The 24,532-nt window shown below is 38.0% G+C and overlaps 1 protein-coding gene across 3 annotated transcripts in view; it reads right to left on the bottom strand.

Annotated features, from left to right (window-relative positions):
• Positions 1 to 99: 99 nt before the first annotated feature.
• Positions 100 to 24,532, bottom strand: part of USP24 (ubiquitin specific peptidase 24) — a 77,527-nt gene continuing 53,094 nt past the window's right edge. For 2 of the 3 annotated variants that reach the window (XM_081949603.1, XM_081949604.1), the window contains exons 46-67: positions 23,600 to 23,741; positions 22,774 to 22,893; positions 19,975 to 20,195; positions 19,196 to 19,320; positions 18,008 to 18,149; positions 17,108 to 17,258; positions 14,846 to 14,941; positions 14,058 to 14,161; positions 13,850 to 13,963; positions 13,312 to 13,408; positions 12,871 to 12,987; positions 9,369 to 9,461; positions 8,564 to 8,666; positions 8,303 to 8,424; positions 7,957 to 8,070; positions 7,324 to 7,389; positions 6,822 to 6,888; positions 5,798 to 5,876; positions 5,113 to 5,188; positions 4,808 to 4,894; positions 4,173 to 4,283; positions 100 to 2,294 (exon numbers count right to left, since the gene is read on the bottom strand). In XM_081949603.1, the coding sequence (XP_081805729.1) occupies positions 2,232 to 2,294; positions 4,173 to 4,283; positions 4,808 to 4,894; positions 5,113 to 5,188; positions 5,798 to 5,876; positions 6,822 to 6,888; positions 7,324 to 7,389; positions 7,957 to 8,070; positions 8,303 to 8,424; positions 8,564 to 8,666; positions 9,369 to 9,461; positions 12,871 to 12,987; positions 13,312 to 13,408; positions 13,850 to 13,963; positions 14,058 to 14,161; positions 14,846 to 14,941; positions 17,108 to 17,258; positions 18,008 to 18,149; positions 19,196 to 19,320; positions 19,975 to 20,195; positions 22,774 to 22,893; positions 23,600 to 23,741 (2,410 nt within the window). In that variant the 3' untranslated portion in view covers positions 100 to 2,231. Of the gene's footprint in view, positions 2,295 to 3,364; positions 3,441 to 4,172; positions 4,284 to 4,807; positions 4,895 to 5,112; positions 5,189 to 5,797; positions 5,877 to 6,821; positions 6,889 to 7,323; positions 7,390 to 7,956; positions 8,071 to 8,302; positions 8,425 to 8,563; positions 8,667 to 9,368; positions 9,462 to 12,870; positions 12,988 to 13,311; positions 13,409 to 13,849; positions 13,964 to 14,057; positions 14,162 to 14,845; positions 14,942 to 17,107; positions 17,259 to 18,007; positions 18,150 to 19,195; positions 19,321 to 19,974; positions 20,196 to 22,773; positions 22,894 to 23,599; positions 23,742 to 24,532 lie in introns of all 3 variants that reach the window. The other variant, XM_081949605.1, reaches the window with a different exon arrangement.

Below are 24,532 nucleotides of genomic sequence, written 5' to 3'. Positions count from 1 at the left end.
TATTCCATTGAACAGGATTTTTTTTCTCTCAGGGAAACTGCCTCTCCCTTCCATTTTTCACTGCCTTGGGAACTAATTAAACACAATTGTACACAATGAGAAGATGCAACAGAATTGTAATTGCCCCAATCCTATAGAACATTATGTATAAAATGCATTTTTCATCCAAAAAGATAGCAGTAAAAGAGATCGCAACATAAAACGTGTGACAATTTGCACGGCAAATTAGTTCCTTTAAAACAAAGTCTTCAGCCGATTGAAGTGATAAAGCTGGAAGCCAAATAATTGACCAAATATTATATTTGAAACCATAGCCATTAACTCTCTACAAGCTGGGAGTAAAGCAGAAAAGAGTTTGCTGTGGTTTTAGAAAGTATAGTGGTGAAGCAGATCACCCTGTGATTCTGAAAATAAATGCCCTGCTTCAACTTGGGATAAGACCCCCTTTTCCATAGGAAACTATGCAAATTTAAATGATTTTGGACCGATGCTTTCCCATTCAGATCAGCTCTCTAACTCACTTTCATTTAAATTAAATGGAAGATAGGGGGACAGAGTCAGGATGGAATAGGAACATTATTTATTCTAAATTTTAAACATTGTATTAAAATGTTTGAAGGCTTAATAAAATATCTGAGTTTCTGCTAACTTCACTGAAAGTACCACCTTCAGAGAAGACATTCATTCAGCTGAAGAGTCATTTTTAACAGTACTTCTCTGACTCACCCGTATGGCAGAGAATTTCAACTGGAAGATGTGCGGCCTTTTTCCAGCAACAGTGAAATGACCTGTTATATTCACAACTAGCGCACAACAGTGAAGTAATTTATGTGCCAGTTCAGTTTTTGTAACAGTAATAAAAGGAAAAAAAAGAGGCACTTTTTGGCTGCTTGTGCCTTTGACTTGGCAAATTGTCCAGGCACTCTGAGCATTTCCCCCCAGTTCATGTGCATGGTATATTTTGTATAAATTAAGGCAGAAATCCTTGAACAAAAGCAAAAGGAAAAGCAAATGAAGAAAAAGCTGAAAAAAAACCCCCTGGGATTCAACATTGGTGTGGGAAAAAGTGTTGAGAGTAGTTTAAGAGATTATTTAACTGCATTTCACGTGGTGAACAAAAGCATACTCATATTCAGTTTTTGTTTCCAGTTATGAAAGAATTACACTTGTTGTATTTCAAGTGCTGCCTAGCTAAGCAAAACAGCTTGCAATCCTTTGCCTGTGTTAATTTTTTTAAAAAATTGAAATGTCCCTACTTTACTCAAGTAATCATGTAAAGCCAATTTCTACTTTTTCAGTTTAGAAATATAAGCAAATGATTGCAGATCACATTATTAACACAACGGTTTATTCAATATGTCTCCAAGTAGAAGGATGATTTCAGGAGGCAAACAGCAATAAAATTCTGTCTTAAAGTGCTTTTTTGTTAAATGTACTCATCATTTTCTAAAAAGTTCTACTGATGCCATAATTGTATTCTTGGAATAAACAAAGCTCTTTTATTGCTCTTACCCTTTAAGCACACAGCATCAGGAAAAAAGATTACCGATTCCAGACTAACTTGTACCAAAACCATTCCATAAGGAATAATCATCCTTACAATAAAAGGGCTCTCTTAAAAACAACCCTTTATGTAAAGCACTATACAAATTACCTAGAGACATATTAAATACAAAAGTCCTTGTGTAAATTTATTCTTAACTAATATTTTACAATGCCAAGTGTAAATCACACATTTTTTACATAATTTTGAATATTCCTATTCAATAAAAAAAAAGATTAAAAATTTGCCATTTATATGTAAAGGCAATCTGATTTTTTCTTCTGTATAAAAACCCAAGTCTTTTTTTTTCTTTTTTTTTGCAGCATCACAGAAAAGCAAAAGTTTTACATTCACTCATTAAATGTTCACATAAAAGTTTCAATTACTTGATAACTGTTCTTAAATGGGTGGAATCTTGACAGGGTTTTTGTTTTGTTGTGTTTTACTCATACCTAAACTAGCATCTATAAGAACCATAGCAGATGCAGGGAGACTTTCATAGCCTAATGCTGGAACTTCTCAACTGAAGAATACTTTTAACTCATTACAAAGTACCTATTGATCTTTTGAAAGCATTTACTTCAGATTCCTCTAAAAGTGAAAACAAAAGGATTCCAGCCATATCATGAAAGTACTGGGTATTCCCCACTTCAGAGGAGCTTTTTCTCCTTCAGCTTGCAGCCATCAATTAAGTATCCACATCTTCAAGGTCACTTTTAGGTTCACCAATCATCATGGGAGATACTGATCCCTTTTAAAAAATACAAAAGAATTAGAAAGGTTATGCGGTTGTTTAAACTGAACGAATAGTTATTGTAGGAAGGTGTCAAATATGATGCCCTGTGCATCATTTAGCAACTGCCTTTTGGAAACCAGAAATTAACCCTATATTTTTCACAAAAGGAGCAGATGAACTGAATGTGAAATAGAGATAGTCCTCGGTTAATAACTGCCCTGTTAAGCAATTGTTCAACCTTACAATAGCACAAAGCTTGCAGCGTCCCTGTGTTCATGGGATAGCGATTTGGGTGCCTGGCCACTGGCGTGCATTTACAATGGTCAGAGCGTTCTGCAGTCACGTGATCATCGTTTGCGACTTTCACAGCCAACTTCAGACCGACAAAAGTTCATGGAGAAAAAGGCAGGCATGAAGCTTCAGTCATGTGCTTAACAACCATGGGTGATATGCTTAATGACCAAAGTGGAACTGATATTGTAAGTCAGGGGTGGTCGCATGAAGTTTCACTGAATGATCTTGACACATAGCAACAGGGTTGCCGGTTCCAATTGCAGTTGTTAAACGAGGACTACCTGTATTAGGCTAGGATAACACACCATGATTAGAAGCACTAAAACGGATGCATGTATGGAATTTGCTGTATTAAAAAGCAACATCCCTCAACATATGGCACTTAAAACAAATTCATGGAAGACAAAGCTATCAATGGCTCCATGTCATGATGATGTTAGAATATATCCAGAATCAGAGATAACTCTCTTTTAATATCGGTTGGTGGTGAAAATGAGGAGAACGCAGATGTACACAAGTCTTCCTGTTGCCAAATCTATATTGTCATATGTTGTTCAACAAACAAATGAAGTTGCTATTGATAGAGCTTTCATTTGAATATTTCAAGGTTTGAAGTGTTAATTTCATCTAAGGAAATACTTTCAAAACTTTGACTACATCAAAGGTTAGTTTAGAAATAAATGCAATATAAATTAGATCAGCACTACCATGAACTATCAGAGGACAGATGGAGTATAAATACAGTGCAATGTATAATATAATCTTGCTATGACTATATTGTGACATTTTACCTGCTACATAATGTTTGAATATTGCCCATGTTCACCATTTCCTTTAGCGCTGGCCTGCCACTGAAGGCAATAGGGCCTTAAAAACAAAGCACATCACGTAAGCTATTATTAGGACTATGTGAAGCTTCAGATGAATGAATTAATTCAAAGAGTTTGATTTCGATCATCCCTTCAAATAGAATCTTAGCATTAATTGAAGGTATTACACTCAACCAAGATCCTTGGAATGGCTACAGAACAATTATCAGAATCGTTAAATGTTCTGATTGACATCTTGTATTCTATTGATATCTGTTTAGTTCATTTGGAGGGAGGGAAACTGAAATTTGTTGTGTTTCTTCTTTTTGTTCTTGCACAGTCCTCTTTTGTTTTCCTAAATTCATGGAGTTTTATCCTATTATTCCAGTTTGTGTCTGATGTATTTATGGTTCTTCAGGTTTTCAATCTTTCCATTTCTCCCTCCACTGTTTCTGGCCAGAGACTGTCCCTGTCTTATGTTGGTTGAGGTAATTTAAGTCTTTTTTTATGAAGTGGGTGAGTAGATCTATAGAAGTATACTTAGTATTATGACTGTTGTATATATGAAAACTCTTTCTTTGTATTATAGGATATTATGGGATGAGTTAGTAATCACATACACACTTCTCAGTCTCATCACGTAATACATAATTCCTACAACAGACTGATTTTTAAAAGTTGGAGTAAGATATTTCCCATGTCTCTATACAGGTTCTTTGCTAGATGTTTGACAGGCTGCTTGGTTTTGTCAATATGTCATAGATTAAACAAAAACCATCCTACTACGTACCTGTTGTAGATGTCTGCCTCCATTCTCATTGCCTGGACTGGTCTCAGATCCATTACTGCTTCCTGATTGATCTTTTTCATTCAGCAAGGCTGTGGCATATGCTAGTGTGTCCTAAAGGAAGAGAGTGAAAATTAAAAGCTAAGGTGGTGTGTTTAGATGCAATTTTGGAAGTCGGGGGGGGGGGGGGACGGACTTATAATATTACCACATAATAGCCTTAATATCTATTTATCACTATACATGTTTCAGACAATGGTTTAGAATATATGCTTCAATTGCAAAAATAAGAAAAAGCCCAGTGCCTTTTTTCAGTCTTCTCTGAGTCGTCGTCCCCCCCATCTCGAAAGAGGTGGATGCTTTAATGATTCTCATTAAAGATACAGCTGCTTTAAAATACTCTAAACTTTAAAACTACTTTAAAGTATTTGGTGTCTTCCTGCCTTCTGAAATAGCTCCTCTGAATTATTTTCTATGTATACATATCCCCCAAAATATACAGTAATTAGTATGCCAACTTCTATAAAGAACAAGAAAGCTCTTACATAGCAAAATCCTTTTGTTTCATCTGGGTATTTAAAAAAAGCAACTGCCACTTTTAAAGTAAAAGAAACAAAAATGCAATAAACTTTACTTACCTGTGCAGAAATAGTGCGCTGAAAGGTTTTGGCAGTTGAGGTTTCATTGGATATATTACTTTGTGGAGCCCAGTAGTGTTCAGACATCTAGAAAAATGTGAAAACGTGAAAGCAACAATGAGTGCAAACCATACAGCAAATTATTACTGGATTGGATTTCAAAAGGAATTCAGTTCCAAGAACAAAAATTTCCTGCTCCCTCTTCCTTACCACTGACCCATTGAAGAAACTTCTAACCATGGTGAATAGCACTTATTGATTTACATTATACATACATACATACATACATGTATAAGAAGTATTACCTTCATTTGAAGCCACTGAACAGCCCAACTCCAATGATGAGAATTCTCCTTAAAGTAATCTTTAGCAACAGGGCATCTTTAAGAAAGAGAAATTATGAAAATTATGTATCTGAGATATTAACGGATTATGTTCCCTCTTCTCTTTAAATTATTCCAATTTACAAGAGGTTCTCTTTCTGGTCATATCGAAATAATTCTCGACATTGACTTTGTAGCCAATACAAAGCAGGGAGGATACAATATTTCAAAAGAATATTAGCAGTAGTTGTATCTTCACATAAACATATGACTATGTACAACCCTATTTGTCCTCTCTGTGAGCCTTTTTCTGTTGAGATTTACAGTGTTTCTTCATGTTTTTTTTTCTCATCCCAAGGCATTCCTATGAGAATATTTTCTCACCAACTATTTTTAATGGTTTGTTAACATTGTCTCTTTCACCAATATATCTATATGTTGGCTAGTCAGTAGCAGTTACTTTGGCAATGCTAATATTTCCACTGTCTAGACTACAGAGGAATGGGGGTGAAGTCCCATTGTGTTCTATGGCCAGAACTCTCCAACTTTGGAATCTGGCTTTGAGTTTGATACAAAAGATATTTAAAACGTCATCCACATCCTAGTATATTAAGAACGAATAACCTGGCATGAATAGCACCGTTCTTCACTTTTACTCCATACTTACTTTTGAGCAAGTGTGACTAAGAATTTGACACACTGATAGCAACGACTACTGTCCACGTGGTTACTGTGATGCATCAGAGCTGTTAAGAGAGGGTATGAAAACAATAACAACTTATAAAAGTAGTCACTATCTTGAGCAAACAGATTATAAACACAGTCTCAATGCTAATGTGTCAAGCACAGTTTACAGCTCTTTTACACCTTCCATTTTACTTCAACTTATCTTTGTATGTTCACAGTTAAACTCCATTTCATGGTGCATTAACTGCTGCAGATCCTGCCATTTGATATGATTTTACATTTAGATATCATGCCAAACTAAACTGCTTTTTAATCAGCTTGGCAATGTCTGAATTTAGGCTATGGCTCATTATCTTTTACTCACAAAGGAACTCTCTTTACAGATTAATATACAGCAAAATAAGCTTTAGCAAGCAAGTTGCGGATATTTTAAATCTGCAACATAGCCTGAATTTATAATCTTTTATTTCGCCAATATCATCTATTTAAGTTGCTCAAATGCCCCAAAATACTGCATACGAATCAAGTTGCTATCATAAGGAGAGAAATGGCTCTTAAGGAGTTTATTTACTTTATGCATAAGTCATACTTATATGGCTTCATCTCACAGAATATTCTTGAATTATATATTTTATTTCTAAATTCTTTTTCTGAATACCTTCAAAACAATTCTTCTAGGCATACAGAAACTTGTAAAACTTTTCTTCATTTCAAATTATTTTCCCAAGTAATTAAAGTCAAGTTAAATCCAAGTATCAGGAGTCTGCTGCACTTTTTCCAACTAACAAATGTTATTAGAAATTTATAAAAGAATTAGAAAAGCTGTTGCCAGTCTCCTGATTTTATCCATCTCGAAGAATAACATGGCTTTCCTCTTACAATGTCTACAACAGAAGCCCCTGCATAACTAAAGTTTCGTAGTATTTAAAAATACTGTTATCTTTTTGAGATTCATTGCACGTTTCTCTGAAACTCAGTTACTAATTCTATACAGCGGTACTAACCCAGCAATCCATTTTCAGTCTCAAATGCAAATTTGACCCGCTCTATTTGTAAAGGATCTTCAATAATCTGTGAAACAACAGAGATGGTTAGGCTAAGCTACGCTGAATCTAAATCCAACATTTCAAGTCTACTTAAACAAGAGGCATGATAAAATAACTTTTTAAAATCACTTTTAATCAGTTGTACTGAGGCTTGTGGTGCACAGCTTCTATTGAAAGCAATTAGAATAGAATAGAAACTTTTTGACTTAAGCAGAATGCTATGTGAAGCCAGATAATAAAAATAGGCAAAATTTTGACATTATTCACAGCTACATACTGTATGTACCAAAGTATAATTTAAGTCACTAAAACATATGGCGCTTACAAATAAGGTGCTAATATGTAGATATATTGGGGGCGGGGCCATTTTTATGTATATTTTAAAGTGCTGAGAATAAAGTCAAAAGAACAGAGACAAGCTTAACATGAGGGAGATTTTACTTTTTATCTTATTACTTACCAATAGCTCATGTAAGAGATGGAAAATATTCTTCAGCTCATGAGGTGGAGCTGTCTCCAGTTGATTCTGCAAGCCAAAAGTATACATTCAGGCAAGCATAAGGTACACCAGTATTTATTTGTATTTTAGAAACATTCATTGTAAGACTGTATACTGTAAAAGGTTTATAAATATTTTTGTGAATATTTTAGAAAATATTTAGAAAGCAATGCTGTACTTTTCAATAAGACATTGCAACTCATTTTGACAGGGTTTTTTAATGGATTTTTTTCCTGAAAAACACTTGTGTGGGATACTGAATAATAGCTAGCAAGAGTGGTTTATGTAAAAATGGAAATTTTGAGGAAAAAAACATTTTCAAGCACACAAGCTATGGAGATATACTGTATACTAGTGGAATATAAGGGTAATAAGAATAAGGAATCATAGACATATTGTAATTCCTTAAAGTAATAGCATTGAAAACTAAAGTGTGAATCAGTCCTTAGATGCAGAAGGAATCAGTTGTCAAGAGATCACACAATGGAAAGCAAAATTTCTATAGCAGGGTGCATATTCTTAAATCGGTGCTACAGGCGCTGGATATCAGTTCCAGAACAATTCATGTCTTGAAAATGTATAACGAAAATTTACCTTGATGAAATGCAACATGGTAAGGGAAAAGTGCTCATTGCAAAAGCAGCAGTAGACCACCATCTCGATAAGGACTGAGAGTGATCCAGTTAGCTCCCTTAAAGCGTGCATCACCTTTGGGAGAAGAGGAGCGGATTATCATTATTATATAAAAAAGCAGTTGACTGTATAATTTGGTATGCATTTCATTACATATTTATTTGGTATCTCTTCACTATTTGGGTTGTAGTTGCAGTAACATCATTTCTAAACAGTGGTGGGATTGGATTCTAGACCACCTTGATTAAAGTCTTAGTTTTGTATTATATTTAACTCATCATAAAATAGATGTAAAATAGCCGCTTACCTCCATTAAATAAGGCTTCCCCTCAGATAGGAATATCAAACCTTCTACTTCTTCATGAAGGGCCAAAAGTGGCCCTGAAGTAGTAATGCTAAGGGGTGAATGCAGGGCAAACAAACCAGGAGCTGTAAAGGAAGTACAAATATAAAACTACACTTGGTCCTGAAAATCAACTGATAATAAATAATAAATTTAAAATGATCATACTGCAGCAACACAGGGTCATCTAGCCAGCGTCATCGAGGAAAAACTGGGAAGACTTACCTACATTCCTCTGTGAGGAGACATCTGAATTCAAGACAAGCAATGCCACAGTATTATGGAGGAAGCCAAATTCCCGGGCTTGTGCGGAACTCCATCTGCGATTCTGTTTTGTTAAGTACATACCAAACATCGTATAAGCCCTCATAGTTCATTTAATGTATCTTTTCATGCATAAAGGCATGAAGACTGATTCAGCCAGGCTGAATGGAAACAGCATGCTTTCAGAGTGATTTGATGAAAAAGTTACCACAGCCAAAATAAGAAGATGTTGTTATCTATTCAATAAGAACATAAGCTACACCATCCTGAACCTCCAAGTAGCTCCAAAAGAATGGGCAGGTTGGAGGGCAGACAGATTATACTTTCTAGCACAAACAGCATCTAAGCTATGTATTCCCTTAAACTGTCAACACCCAATTGAAAATCCCATTCATAGGCATATAGGGTACTTCAAGAAGTAGAAATTCAGAGTTATTCAAGTTTAACTATGCTCAATCACATTTATCTGACGGTCCCATAATTGGCAGTTATAGGTAATTTAGGCCAAACAGTTCTCATACTTTTCTACATAGGGGCTATTTCCAAATGACCAGAAGCTGTAATTGCAGGGCGCCCTTGGGGAAAAATAATATGATTGCATTTCTTGAAGTCTTCCTGCATTCAAAAGCAGCAGTGACTGTGGCAAAGCCTGCAGGGTGAAGGGGTCTTCTCAAAGTCCCAACAATTAAGTTTACTACTAAGCTTCTGAACTAGACTAAAGCACATACTCTGCTCAGAGACTGAAATATTATCCCTACGCTCATACCTGGTTATTCTGCCGGTTGGGACCAAGAAGGAAATTGATCATATGACTCAAGGCACCATGCCTGAGGAGGAGGTCACAGGCTCTTATACCCTGCTGTAGAAGACAGGAAAAACATATGGTTATGTACTAGAAAACATGGAGAGATCGCAAAAAAGAGGTTAAATATTTTAAATATTTAATAATTGATTAAGCATTTACTCTGAAATGCTTCTAAAAACTTATTTGATTACATTCAACTACCGGTATATTGATCTACAGACTTCAAATGGCTCTTTTGCATCAAACTACCTGGGCATTTTTACTCTGCTTTTTTCCTTTGGGTTTTTCCCCCCATTAGCTCAATAATAAGACATGATTGATCTGCCAAAACTATAACATAACAATTAAGAGGTAATTATAGCATAACACCTGTAACTAAAATCTACTTCTTATATTGTTCTGTGAACTACCATATTTTTTCAGAGTATAAGACGCACCTTTTTTCCTCAAAAAAGAGGCTGAAAATCTGGGTGCGTCTTATACATTGAATACAGCATTTTTTTGTCTCCCGAAGCCCTGCCCCCTTCACCAAAATGGCCGTGCATAGCCTTCTGAAGGCTTTCAGAGAGCTCCTGGGGGCTGGGGAGGGCAGAAATGAGCAAAATATGGGCCGTTGTTTTTCCCCCCAGCCCCCAACAGCACTCTATAAGCCTCCATAAGGCTATGCATGCAATTTTTTGGACTGAAAATGGCCCCATTTTCGTGAAAAACGGGCCGGGTTTTGCTCTTTTTTGCCCCCCCCCCCAGCACTTTGCAAGCCCCCCTAAAGCTATTCAAGCCTTTTATTTGTAAAAAAAAGGGCCCGTTTTTGCAAAAACGTTTTGGGGAGGTTTGCAGAGTGCAAAAACTTCCCCCCCTTAAGGAAAGCTTTTTAGTTAGAGTGATTGATGAGAATTACATTGATCAAGTGCTGTGCCAGCAGAAACAAATCTTAGGTTGTTAGTGGTTTCCTTCTCCAGCACATGGATAAATACACCTGGAAACATCTACCTACCTATCCTCTCTCTCTCTCTCTCTCTCTCTCTCTCTACCTACCTACCTATTGTATTTCTCTCTCTCTCTCCCTCTCTCTCCCTCTATCTACCTTTTTTTTAAAAAAATTGCCTCTTCAAAACCTTGGTGCGTCTTATACTCTGGTGCGTCTTATACTCCGAAAAATACAGTACTATGCAAAGAATAGCAAAGGGTGGCATTTGAAGCAGCATCAACAGTACAAGATGAGGTTAATGACTGTACATATTTTAAATTCTTAGGCTTAGAAATAAATTGCTTCCTTTTCAACACCAACTGGAACAGGCCCTGCAGAAAGGAGAACCATTGTAACATGGTACCTCCCACTCAACCCCTGAGCCATCCCAAAAGGATATCATGGTTTATAGTATAGAAAGCCTCATAAAAATCAAGGAGGGCCAGGATGAATGCACTACCCCTACCCCACCAGAAGTCATCAACAAGCACGGCCAATGTTGTCTCAGAACTATAATTAGGCCTGAATCCTGATTGAAAAGACTCAAGATAATTCACTTCTGCAGGCTCCAATCTGGTTCAATCAGTGGACCAGAGGTTTACTCTTCTGAGCAATCGGACTTGTGCTGGAGCCCATCCTCGGGAAACTTGAAGTCTGAAAAATGGGCCCCTTGTCAGTCAACAGGAGTGCTGATTTACCACCAGCTTATCAAGTAATTAAGAGGGAGGGCTTGGTAGCACAAGGAAACAACAGCCAACAACTTAATAGCCAGCCATCAACACTCCAATTAATATCTAAAAAGTCACACACAACTGCCACCATATAAATACCACACACAGAATAGCTCAAAGCAAACACATTGCTAGAGAGAAGTTCCCTGAGAATGGGTTCCAGCATGAGTCCAAAAGCTTGTAAGACTAAATCTTTGGTCCCGGTGACCGACCCAGATTGGAGCCTTCAACAGTATCTGGAGACACGTATATTTCCCTTCATTTATTTATTTATTTATTTATTTATTTATTTATTTACTGTGCTTCTAGACCGCCCCCTCTCCCAAAAGGGACTCGGGGCGGTATACAGTCCATGCAAAGAATATATCAAAATACAATAAATAGAAGAATTAAATATGTACAGTAAAATATGGAGGAGTTAAAATAGAATTAAAAGAACTGTACAGTTAGCCAGTATATATAAATATAATTTTAAAACCCCTAAGACACACAACAAATTAAATTAAAAACAATACCCCTAAAATAACCAGTTAATAGTACGTTTACCAGGAGGAACAGTTGTAATTATGCCAGGCCCGCTAATCGGAACAGGTGAGTCTTCAATTTTTGCCGGAAGGAGCGGAGGTCAGTGGTGGTTCTGATGTCGGGGGGGAGGTCATTCCAGAGGGTTGGGCCCATCACAGAGAAGGCCCTACTCCTTGGTGTCGCCCGCTGGCATTGCCTAGTGGACGGCACCAGGAGAAGCCCCTCCCTGTGTGAGCGAATTGGCCGCAGGGATGTATGTGGGAGGATGAGATCCCGCAAGTAACTAGGTCCTGTGCCATGGAGCGCTTTAAAGATGGTAATCAAGACCTTGAAACGCGCCCGAAAAACCACAGGTAGCCAGTGCAGCTCGCGCAGGAGAGGTGTTACGTGGGAGTACCTAGTACTCCCCATCACAGCCCGCGCGGCTGCATTCTGAACTAACTGCAGTCTCCGGGCGCGTCCCAAGGGCAGCCCCATGTAGAGAGCGTTGCAGTAGTCCAGGCGGGACGTCACCAGCGCATGAGTGACCGTGCGTAGGGCATCCCGGTCCAGTAGGGGGCGCAATTGGCGCACCAGGCGAACCTGGTGGAATGCCCCCTTTGCCACGGCTGCCACATGGTCATCCATTGACAGCCGGGCATCAAGGAGGACGCCCAAATTCCGCGCCCGTTCCACAGGGGGCAATTGTTCGCCCCCTATGGCCAGCGATGGAATAAGCTGGCTGAACCGAGGTGCCGGTAGCCACAGCCACTCAGTCTTGGAGGGGTTGAGTTTGAGTCTGTTGTCCCCCATCCAGACCCCGACGGCTTCCAAACACCGGGACATCACTTCGACAGCCTCGTTGGGGTGGTTTGGGGTTGAAATGTACAGCTGAGTATCATCAGCGTACAGGTGGTACTCAACCCCAAAACCATGGATGATCTCGCCCAGCGGCTTCACATATGTGTTAAACAGGAGAGGTGAGAGGACCGACCCCTGTGGCACCCCACAAGTGAGTATTCATGATAATCCACTTCTTCCAGAGCCTTCTGGTACTTTCTCAAAAACCTTTGAACTTCAGTTTACTTTTCTTATGGAACAGCAAGTTGAAACTATCACTTTGTATGCTATAGAGACAAAGCATCCTGGGCAAAGGACAGATATTTTTTTTTCTATGCGGTACTGGAAACTTTTTGCAATATAGCTTCTTTTATCTAATTATAGCAACCTGAAAAGTAGAATCATTTTGGTTTTTTTTTACCTTTTGTACAAAATTGTTGAACAAGAAGAAGTACTGGGCACAATTTTTACAGTTCTCGGGGACATCTTTGTCCAATAGACTCAACAACACTTCTATTAGCTGATGCAAGCTTTTTAGCTGTCAAAAAAGTAGAAGTAAGAAGGGTCTTATTTGAAATGATCAATTTAATAATTCAAGCTTACAATGAATATAAAAGCAAAAAGTATTTTCCAAAGCTTGGAATAAAGCTGACATTTTCTTAAAGTCTTAAAAGTCAGACAGACCCGAAACAAGCTTTTCAAAAAGAATCACAGCAGATGTTTTCATAAAAAATATCTACTGACTTTAAACATTACATTCATAACTATTAGAATCCATATGATTCTTGTTAACTAATTAACAAATTATAGAAATTACTAATATGCAATGAATAAAAGCAGTGTGGCTTTTCACATTACTGACCTTTTCTTGATGAAACAAGGCACTGTCTAAGGTTTTTTCAAGAATTGTGGCTACAGCAACTCTTACTTCTCTTACACTGCATTCCAGCAAAAATGTTCTGAAAAATACCCCATTGTTGAGAAGTGAAGCCAAACTGAATTTTTCATGCTCTAATTTAAATTATATTTGCTTTTTTCCCCTACTGGGAAACCTAATATTCATAGGTGTAGAGCAGTGTTTCTCAAACTTGGCGACTTTAAGTCCTGTGGACTTCAACTCCCAGAATTCCCCAGCCAGCTATGCTGGCTGGGGGATTCTGGGAGTTGAAGTCCACAGGACTTAAAGTCGCCAAGTTTGAGAAACACTGGTGTAGAGAGACTAGATAATTGCCTCTAGTGTTATGTACAAACCATAGGGTTATTGTGGGATATCTCTGCACATTGTTTTTTCACAACTACATAAACAGGAGCTATATAGGTAGGGGAAGACATGAACTGGAAAGAAGAATTCAATATCATGGAATCTATCAAACAGATTGACCAACTATGTTAGTACTTACTTAATAACTTCTCGTCCTTCTGCTTCAACTAAATATTCAACTAACCACTGACAAGCATCAAAACTTTTAGAAACTAAAGCATCAATGGTTGCAATCCATTCTTCTGTATCAGTCCTTAAAGGAAGCAAACAGACAAATATTGGTATGACCAGAAAAGAATGAGTATATGTGTATGCTTCAGAAAAAGAACTTTTAAATAAAATGTCACCTGAGTTTTTTCTTTGTTCGTAGATAAGTTTGGAAGAGAAATTGGACTGCTAGTTGTAAACTCACTCTTGCCATAGATGGGTAATGCATATGCTTCAACTTTGTCTAGACAGAAAGTGATTAGATTATATAAGACTGCATTTTAGTTTAGAACTATAAATTGTAAAAACCACTTTTAACAAGAAACTGAAAAATAAAAGTTTCTTTCAAAGCTACCATTCAACGAAATAAATGGCTATCAAGCCAACCTCTTTCTCCCCATAACCAGTGACTGAAACTGTTCACTAATAAACAGTACTTGAACTCTATAATTCTTGCATTGGTTAACAAAAATATTATAGTCAATAGTTTCAAAAACTATTAGGGAATCCAGCAGGTCCAGGAGTGGCAAAATCTATTTGTTCAGGTCCTAATAAAAGATGACCAATATGGCGGGACTTGACTACCGATTAAATAAATATCTAGATAATACATTTCTTCTAATGTGCTCAACAGTTGATCCCCTCCATTGTCTCACCAATCATCCCTACAAAAGGAAGTATTTAGGATTGGACAATAATTATCCAGAATAACTAGAATCACCTCTTTCAAGCCTGTTGGCACAATCTTTCCAAAATATTGATAACCTATGAGATCAGGTGACCATAGCTCTCCAGATCTCTGAAGGACCTTGGAAAAGCCTGCTGACATAATTCTAGGGACTAGCCTGTCCACCTTGACTGAGTTCACAGGCTAGCATATCCGATATTGCATGGACTTAATAACTGAAATATTAAATTCACTACTCACAGCATTTAATGAAGCTAATGACAGAACAAAACTAAAATAGTCACTGCTGTAGACATCCCTGTTCTTCATAAATTTCAGGTTTTCATCTCTCACCATCTGAAAAGCAATATGTAATAAATCAGCATCAAGGAATTATTTAAAAAGATGATACTGTATGAGCAATAAAAATATTATCGTAGTACAGGTTATTCAGATGATATATATATATATGTGTGTGTGTGTTTGTGTGTGTGTGTTTTTGTAGATTTTCATGGGTGTAGGTATGCTAGTCTTGTTGTATTCGGGTCTTTTCCCGTGTAAGATTGAGATTGTCTTGGCAACGTTTCAGCGAGGTCTCACTCGCCATCTTCAGGCTGGGTTTTGGGCTTAAAGTGTGATCGGAGCTGCCGTCTTTCTATAAATCTTGGTGGGGTGTGTGAAGTGTTGGCTTTGTTTCAATAAGTGGAATGATTGGTTGTGTGGTTGCATTATGATTGGTACATTGGTGCTGATTGGTGCTAGCTGTGTGTGCATTGTTGTTTTGTGTTGTAATGGCCTGGGTGGTGGGTGGGGCTCGTTTGTTGACTAGAGCTGGTTTCCAGATGTCTGGCAACATACATAGGACAAACGAACAGGAGAATAAATGCATGCATCGCAGAACACAAGAATGCAGTAAGAAAAAAAGAAAAAACTTCCTCCCTTTTCCAGCACCTTAAAGCTACAGGACATGAAATTAATTTTGAAGGAACCAGGTTAATCTCCAAAACAGAACACTTCAACAAGAGAATAATTATGGAAACTATCGAAATAGAGAAACACCCCCACAATATGAATAAATGTGATGATACCTCCCGCCTACCAGACATCTGGAAACCAGCCCTAGTCAACAAACAAGCCCCACCCACCACCCAGGCCTTACAACATGAAACAACAATAGACACACAGCCAGCACCAATCAGCACCAATCTACCAATCATGATACAACCAAACAACCAATCATTCCACTTACTGAAACAAAGTCAGCACTCCATACCCCCCACCCCCAACCAAGATTTATAGAAAGACGGCAGCTCCGATCATACTTTAAGCCCAAAACCCAGCCTGAAGATGGCGAGTGAGACCTTGCTGAAACGTTGCCAAGACAATCTCAATCTTACACGGAAAAAGACCCGAATACAACAAGACCAGCATATATGCATATGCATATACATACATATAGATAGATAGATAGATACACACACACATACATACATACATACATATACACACACACATATACAGCATATTAGAAATCTCACTACAAAAACTTTTTTATAGTGCTTCATACATGCCTAATAAGCATACCATTTTCTTTCACAATAAATTGGATTATGCAAGATGCTAAAAAGGAATGTAAATAAATCTATGCCTTCTTTCATCATATGCACCCACACTAACCTTTGTTTTATACGTTCATATTTCTGACACATATTTTGGCCTTCTCAGTCTTAATTAAACTAGACCTTCATTTTCCTGCCTGTACTTCATTGGTTTCACTCCATAAGATGTTTCACAAGGGCAGAAAATTATGGAAAGCTATGGTAAATGCTGTTGGTGTAAACAAGATTTTGTTTACACTAAATAAAGCTTCCGATCTTAATTATTCTTTCAATTTTGCTTCAGATATTCTTTATGAGTATCTATCTATCTATCATCTATCTATCTATCTATCTATCTATCTATCTATCTATCTATCTATCTATCTATCTATCTATCTATCATCTACCTATCATCTATCAATCTATCAATCAATCAATCTATCTATCATCTATCTATCTATCTATCTATCTATCTATCTATCTATCTATCTATCATCTATCTATCTATCTATCTATCTATCTATCTATCTATCTATCTATCATCTATCTATCTATCATCTATCCATCCATCTATCATCTATCATCTATCTATCTATCTCCATCCTTGTCTTCTACATCTTTTCCTTTGTTATTAACACAAGATTCTTGCTTTTGTCAAATGGTAAATGCTTTGGACTGCTAAAGAATTGTAGCAATGTCATCTATAAACAGGCATGGATTCTTCAAATAGCAGCTTAAAGCATGTGCTTTAAATTAATTGAAGCAAGCTAATAAGGTCAATTTTTTATAATGAGCAAAATGTAAATTTCAAATATTATTAGTGGTTTGTTTCAGAACTGACACTACTATATATTTATACTTCAGCACATGAACATGAAAATCTAACTTTTAAACTAAGTATCCAGCTGCTGTAATTATGGCTTACCTGATATATTCGAACTGGCATCTTCTCCACAAATAAGCCTTTTTTCTCTCCTTTTTTGACCAATTTAGTCAAAATAGACAGACGGTCACTACTAGGTCTGTGGGGCCGTGGAGATGATTGTGGTGAAATATCTGGAGAAGATGGAGCAGACCTGAAGAAAATAATATTACAAACATAATTGTCTATCAGTTTCCATACTTCAAATTTACTGTTCAGCCTGCATTGTACATTTGATTGTACAGCTTGTGTAGGTAAATAAATATGAACTCAGTCCTATCGTTGTTCACATATTAAATACACCTCTGCACATTTTTGTAAGATTTATCACTCCATAAATAAAACTGATGATTTACTTGAGGTTAGTATAGGACAAGAAATACATATTTTAAAAGGATAGAAATTTAAAGCAATGGATAAAAATACTGCTTCACTAACATGGTCAACCACATTTACACCTGTGGCTTAGTTACAGTTTAGTTAACATAACCACGTGTCATGATAGGAATCACTAGCTGGCAGGAAGCCATCTGTCAAATTAAAATAGTGCTGTGATTGGCTGAGGGTTCTGATGGTTAGACCCATGGGTTCAGATAGCACTCAAAATTTGCTTGCTTCCTCACTAAGGAAAAAAAGCTATATAGTTAAGGAGAAGTTTGAGCATTATAAATTAGGAAACCTTTTCTATTCTTCAGTATCTATTTTCAAACTTCTCTTGGCTTTTCCCACACTCTAAACATGTTGCAACTTGTCCTGGGATTATGTGTAGTAAGACACAGACTAAGGATACCCTTCTAAATAGGTTTTGTCCTATATGGAAAGGATAACCTCAATTATGGAGTCAGACGTACTGAAATTCTGTACGTGACTCAAATGCTGGAATTTAAGGATATGGAAGCTTACAAGGTGAGATCCTCAGCTTCTTGACGTACAACACTGACTCGACTTTTCTTTGGCAAGACTGGGGAGTTCTGTTCAGAGACTCGTTGATAGAAGAGCATGTAAGCATTCCAGTAGCGACGGCGAACATCAGGATATGGGTTTGCTGAAGAAGAAATGAAAGAGGGAAGGAAGGAAATATTCAGACTGGGAGATCTGATTTCCTTAGTAAGACTACACATTAAGTACATTTTCATAAAGTAGTTTCTCATGGTAATTATAATGGTGGCTGTAGTAAAAACACTCTAATAGCTATGTGTCCCATCTAGAGAGGACTAAACAGAGATCTACCTTCCCCAATTTATTCCTGAAGTTCCATTATTTTGGCACAATGAACATATCATACTTATTAAGATTTTTTGGGGTGGGGGCAGAACCATAGCAGGTTACATTGCTCAGCTGGCTATACAGTTTATTCCATTTTTAACCCCCGAACCATCTGCTATTTTTTGTGCTTATTTTTATCTTATTTATTCGATAAAATGAATTAGTAACTGTTCTGTCCCAAGCCTCTACAATATGTATGGACGCAGACTTGGCTGTCTGCCACAACTAAGGAGGGAGATAAGCAACCCCTTGGCTGGGAGCCCAGAAAGCTATCTCTATGAAACAAGGCTTGAACTCACGAAAGTCTCCTAATCTTTCTCTACGGCTGGATCAGTAAATTGTTGTTTCCTGCAAAATTCCCCTCCCGTCGCCCCACCTATAAGCTCTCTGGGAGGGATGAATCAGTAGCCACCTGTTCCTATTTCCTTCTGTGACCCTTTTTCCAAAGCTGCTCCCTCCTCCTCGCAGCCCTACGCATACATACATCAGGGACAGCCTCCCTGTTCTTTCTCACTGCTCCCTGACTCAGAAACCACCTGGTGGCCACCAGGCCTCTCTAGTCCCTGCTTTGACTCCGAACACCCCCCAGAGTCTTCCTCAGCCTCCAGGCAGTCCCATAGTGTTCATCGCTGTCAGATTCCACCAACAGCTCAGCCGGTCGCTGTTGGGCCACAACAGTAACCAAATTAAAGTATATATAATAGTCACATTTGTCAGTTTCAAGACTTGATTAAATTTTTTTTTCAAATGACTGTTCCTAATAAGGAGATTAAAATGTGCTAAATATATTTGTAAGAGATAATTAAAATGTAGGTTTATACGTACATTGATCATAAACTTTTGGTCTATACTCTCCTCCAAAACATTCATACTCCAAAGTTTCATCGTTAAGTTCAAATTCTTCAACAACAGTGTCATTGAATTTATACCATTTTCCTTTCCCACTTCCCCTATGGTTACAGAAAAAAAAAAAGACTACATTCATTTTTGAACATGGTGCTTTAAATGTTTCAGATAATACATTAAAATAAAACTTTACCACAACTTATATTTTAAATGCTATTTTTCTGGTTTTCAGTACCATTCACTCCTTTATCCCCAATCAACATTCATCAGATTTATTAAGTCTCTGGGGATTCTGAAGATTACTTTTATTGTTTGTTGCATTTCTGGGGTTTCTAGAAATCTAGTGATATCTTCAAGGCTGTAACTAACTCTTTTTAAAGCTGTGTTACTTTGCATACATAACAATGGCACTCTAAAAAAGAGTTTGTATAATATTTCTGTCTCCTGTCAAGCCAAGTTTGCAAAATATAAATGTTCATCAACATACAAATATTCTAGTTTACCAACATACACTGTATTTCACACCTGTCTTTACATCTATAGCTTCATGAACAGCCCTAGGCAACCAGTTAATAGGAAAATATTAATCCAATCTGGTGGCATTAGTTCAGTGAGGATGTAAGTTTCTAAAACTTGGTGTGCTACATAAAATGTTTGCCCAAAAAAATTATAATTCAACACCTGATGACCTTGCTGCTTTTAATCTAGCAAATGACCAACTGACTACTATGCATGTGAATAGAGTTATTTCGAACTACCTCCTATCTTTTATAAAAGAATAGTAGTGTCCTGCATGGGCTTGACCGCTGTGCACAATTACGCCAACCAGTTCGTAGTTTTCTGAAGGAGCCACTTTCTTCTGTGGAGACCCTTTACATCCCTGATCTAGATTTCGTCCATTATCACCAACTTCTGAAGAAGAATCTTGGCGAGCCATTCCTGAAACTGTATAGGGTTCCATATTCAGCATCCACGGGAACTGTTTAAAATGAAACAGATTAAATTTGAACCTGAAGTAGTTTGCATGTTAATAAATATTCTTCAATTATGCAAAATGTATAAAACCAAGATGAAGATAGGATAAAATAAATTACTTTATTGGTTGGACAAAATCATAGCATTTTCAGTTTCTCCAAACTCTGCCTAGCTTTTTCAAAATGACCCTTTGAGACAAACTAAGAATTTTAACTTAAAAATAAAGCCACAATCAATTATTTTGTATCTATAGAAAAACAGTTATTGCATTTTTAAATCATCAACACCACCACCACCGGGACTTCCGGTTCCGGCGGCTACGGCGACAGGCAAGCCTTTGCCTGCTCCCGCTCTCCCGGTGGGCTTCCCCCGCTTCTGGGGGGGCACAGGACGCCCCGGAGAGGCGTCCTGCCGAGGGAACGGCTTGCGGAGGGTCCTGGCGTCGGCGTCGGCTGGCGGGGGCTTCTCCGCTTCGTTCTAGGCACCGGGGAGCAGTATCGGAGGGCGCCCGTGTGCGCGCGTCTCGCCCCATGCCGATCGGAGAATACACTTCTGAATGAAGCAGCGGCGGTGTGGTGAGAGGCTTCCCTTCTCCATTCCCTCTCTTTTGAATTAATGGACTTTTCAGCCTTTTTTTAAACAAAGTTTCTTTCGGACTTTTGCTGGAGGTGCGGCTAGAGGGAGGGGGATTTTCCCCCCCCCTTGGACAAGCGGCTTGAAAAGATTTTGCTCTCGCCCCCAGGGGAAGGAGGGAGGGGGAGAGCCAACTAATGATGCCTCACCCCTATAAAAGTGACTTTCCTTGGACTTAGATCCAGAACTTATGGGTGAACTGAGAATTTTCTGAACTTTTAAAAGTTTGCTATGCCTCTGAGCCCAAAACTGGCAGGGCAAGATGGCACACTTCCGTTGTCTTTGTGAACTGTGAAATTTGACTCCACCTTCAAAATTCAGGCTTCCGGTCTTTGTCTCCGAGCCACCCAGAGGAATCTCTTGTGGATTGTGATTCCTTGAACCCTTTGGAGAAAAAAAACTTTCACCTATTGCTAGAGTTACTAAAGAAATTCCCATCTGTCTGGATTCTCTGTCTCCTGGACTCGTCTGCCTGCTCTTCTTCTCCAGCTGCCCAGTCTCTACAGTGATTGATTCCTTTGCTTTCCAAACCATGTCTCCAAAAAGACCACCTCCTGGAAAACCTGGTTTTGCTACTTCTGCTCCAACATCTGCAACATCTAGCCCAGCCACACAGTCAAAGATAACAGAATTGATGCAACCCAAGACTACAGAGATAGACTTTCAACAAATGCTCCAACAAATTTTACAGGGCCAAGAGGAAATTAAGAAACAGCTAAGGGAAATGAAAGATGAAATCAAAGAAAATCAAGTGCAAATCTATAAGAACTCACAGAGACTGGACGTTGTGGAGGGTGGGGTGGCGGAGGCGAGAGGGGGGGTTGAGGCCTTGCAGAGGGGAAACAAAGAACTTGATACCCAACAAATGAAAACAGATTTTGAGAGAATGTCCTTCTATCTTAGATTCCAAAATGTAATAGAAACAGATGGGGAAAATATAAGGGACATAATGACCAATATTTTAGCTGAATACATACACAAAGATAAACAACAGATGGAATGGGAGATAGATCTGGCTTATAGAGTGAACTCAGTATATGCCAGAACACACAATGTGCCCAGGGAGGTTCATATTAGATTCCTTAGGAAAAGCACAAGAGATGAAATTCTGGGTGTGCAAAGGGGGCAAACACTCACATACCATGATAGGGAGATAACCATTCTAAAACAGATTCCCAAAAAAATTAGGGAGAAAAGGAAAAATTATTCGCAATTGGCGAATAAATTATACCAGAAGGGGGTGTGGTTTAGATGGTTGATGCCTGAAGGTATGCTGATATTCTGGGAGGAGAAAAGAATTAGAATTAACACACCCATAGAGGCACAGGCCTTTATGGAAAAAAACAAAGCGAACCTAGAAAAAACAGAAGATACCACAATGGTCACACAGGACACGGGAGGGGCCGGAGCTCTGCCAGCAGGGGGAGAAGGGGCAATACCAAGAAAGCTCAGATCACAAAAATGAATAAGAAAGCCACAATGTTATAAACAAACCGAAAGTAATAATGAAATTATATCTAGATTATATATTATAACAATATAAGCTGACTGAAAATTTTTTTTTTTCTAGAATTAATATGCTGATCTTTTATGACTATGGATTAATGCTTGATATATGGATGTAACCTATGAGATTGGAGGGAGGGGGCCTCTGTCACACTTGCTACTGCCAAAATCTGTAACCATTCCATTTACCCTTTTCCCTATAAATGTTTTAAAAAAACCAATAAAACTTTTTTTCAAAAAAAAAAAAAAAAAAACACCACCACCACCACCATATATCTTTCGGCAGAAGGGTTTTCAAAATTTTGATATTACTAGTCCATGCACCTATTCTAATATGGACAGGCTATGTGTATATTTGATATATTCCATATAGAAAAGATCATAAAAATAAAGAACATATCCCTAAATACGTAATTAGACAAATATAAACAAGATGAGCTTACCTTGATCTGTTCGTCATATTTTATGGAACGTCCACTTTCCCAATCAAATCCAAATCTCATAAGGTGTATCACCAATACACTGGGTAGAGCTTTAATGCAGGTACGTTTCACAGTAGTTCTCTTAAAAAATAAACCAAAATTTCCGTGAAATACTTATTTTGGTCCACTGTTTGTCTATAGGAATTTTATTATTTTATCCCTATAGATTTTAAATTTGTTCCATATTTGTGTTAATTTCCTTTTCTCTTTGCAGCATTTTTAAAGAAACAGTTCTTAAATTCATTGAATCCATTGAGGTCTTTAACATGTCTACTGAAAATGTATAAATAAAATAATTATTTTCAACTGGCAGGAAACCAAAATTAATTACCAAATGTAAAAATGAAATGAAAAATCAAAGATTTTTAGTAATCATGGCAACAAAGAATAGTTCGTTAAAAATTGAAAGTATTGATTTCCATGAATTTCCAGTGATTAGAAATACATATATAAATATAGGATTGCAAAGAAAACAGGAAGTTATAGGTTGAAAATGGTCCTATGACAATGTTTCATATTCTTTTTCAGCCTGAAAATCAGAGGGAAATCTTAATGATTCACTACTATTCAAGATAATTGTAAGGAAAAAAAAATAAGGGACCTCTCTATACATGTCATCTTAACCCTGAAGAAAAGTTGAATAAAGAATTAAAAAAAACAAGTACATATGAAGCATACAAACCTAATGATAGACTCAAAATTTCTCAGAGCACTAATGAATCCAGAGGTATCTCTTCCCACCGAAAAATCAAAGGACTTTAATTCTTAGATAAGGTAGAAGTATTACCTTTTCTTTACATTTTTCACAGTAGTATGCATTACTTCCTTCCAGGATCTCTCCTCTAACAAACTGATCCAGTGAAATTTCTAAACTTTGACATGAAGTGACCCCTAAATTGAGAGCTACAAAGGCTTCCTCTCGTTCATACCTACATAAAAAAAAGAATATTAAGACATTTAAACAAAAACTAAGAATTCACAATTGTACCCTATATGTCGCCAATGCTGAAATATTTTATCTATTTCAGTAATCACCTTTATTATTTATTAAAAGCATGGCAAACCACTGAATTGTATCACTTGTGTATGGCAGGTCTTTTCTTTTTCTCTAGTTTTTCTTTTTCCATATTAACATACCCAAAAAAGAAATATGCAGATCCAGGCTCTGTATACATATCCCCCCCCAGTGACGTGCAGTGAGGTTTATGGCTAGTGAGGCTGGTGACGTCATCAGGAAGGCGGGGAATGGGACCACGTGTGCTGGAGGCTGAGGCTGCCTCAGTCTCCAGCACACGTGATCCCATTCCCCGCCTTCCTGAGTGTGCTCTGCCGGCTCGCGCTCCGCAGTCCTCAAAAGCGACTGGGGAACGACGAGAACCTTCCTGCCTCTGCAGGACTAAAGTCCAGCAGAGGCAGGAAGGTTCTCGTCGTTCCCCAGTCGCTTTAGTGGCTTCGTCATTCGGGAGCGCCGACAACATTTCTGCCTCCGCAGCTCTTTCGTCTGCCCGGACCGCCTCGGCGTCGCTCTGGCTACATCCGTCCGGCCGCGCCCGGGAGCTGCGGAGGCAGAAATGTTGTTGGCGCTCCCGGATGACGAAGCCACAAAAGCATCTGGGGAACGACGAGAACCTTCCCCCAGTCGCTTTCGTGGCTTCGTCATCTGGGAGCGCAGCTTTGAAACAGTGTATCCAAAGATTTGGTACCAATGGCAGAGTGATAA

Source organism: Natrix helvetica, assembly GCF_964273705.1.
Source record: "Natrix helvetica genome assembly, chromosome: 3".
Taxonomy (NCBI): domain Eukaryota; kingdom Metazoa; phylum Chordata; class Lepidosauria; order Squamata; family Natricidae; genus Natrix; species Natrix helvetica.
Note: the sequence above shows the minus strand (reverse complement) of the source record. Positions and strands in the feature narration are given on the sequence as shown.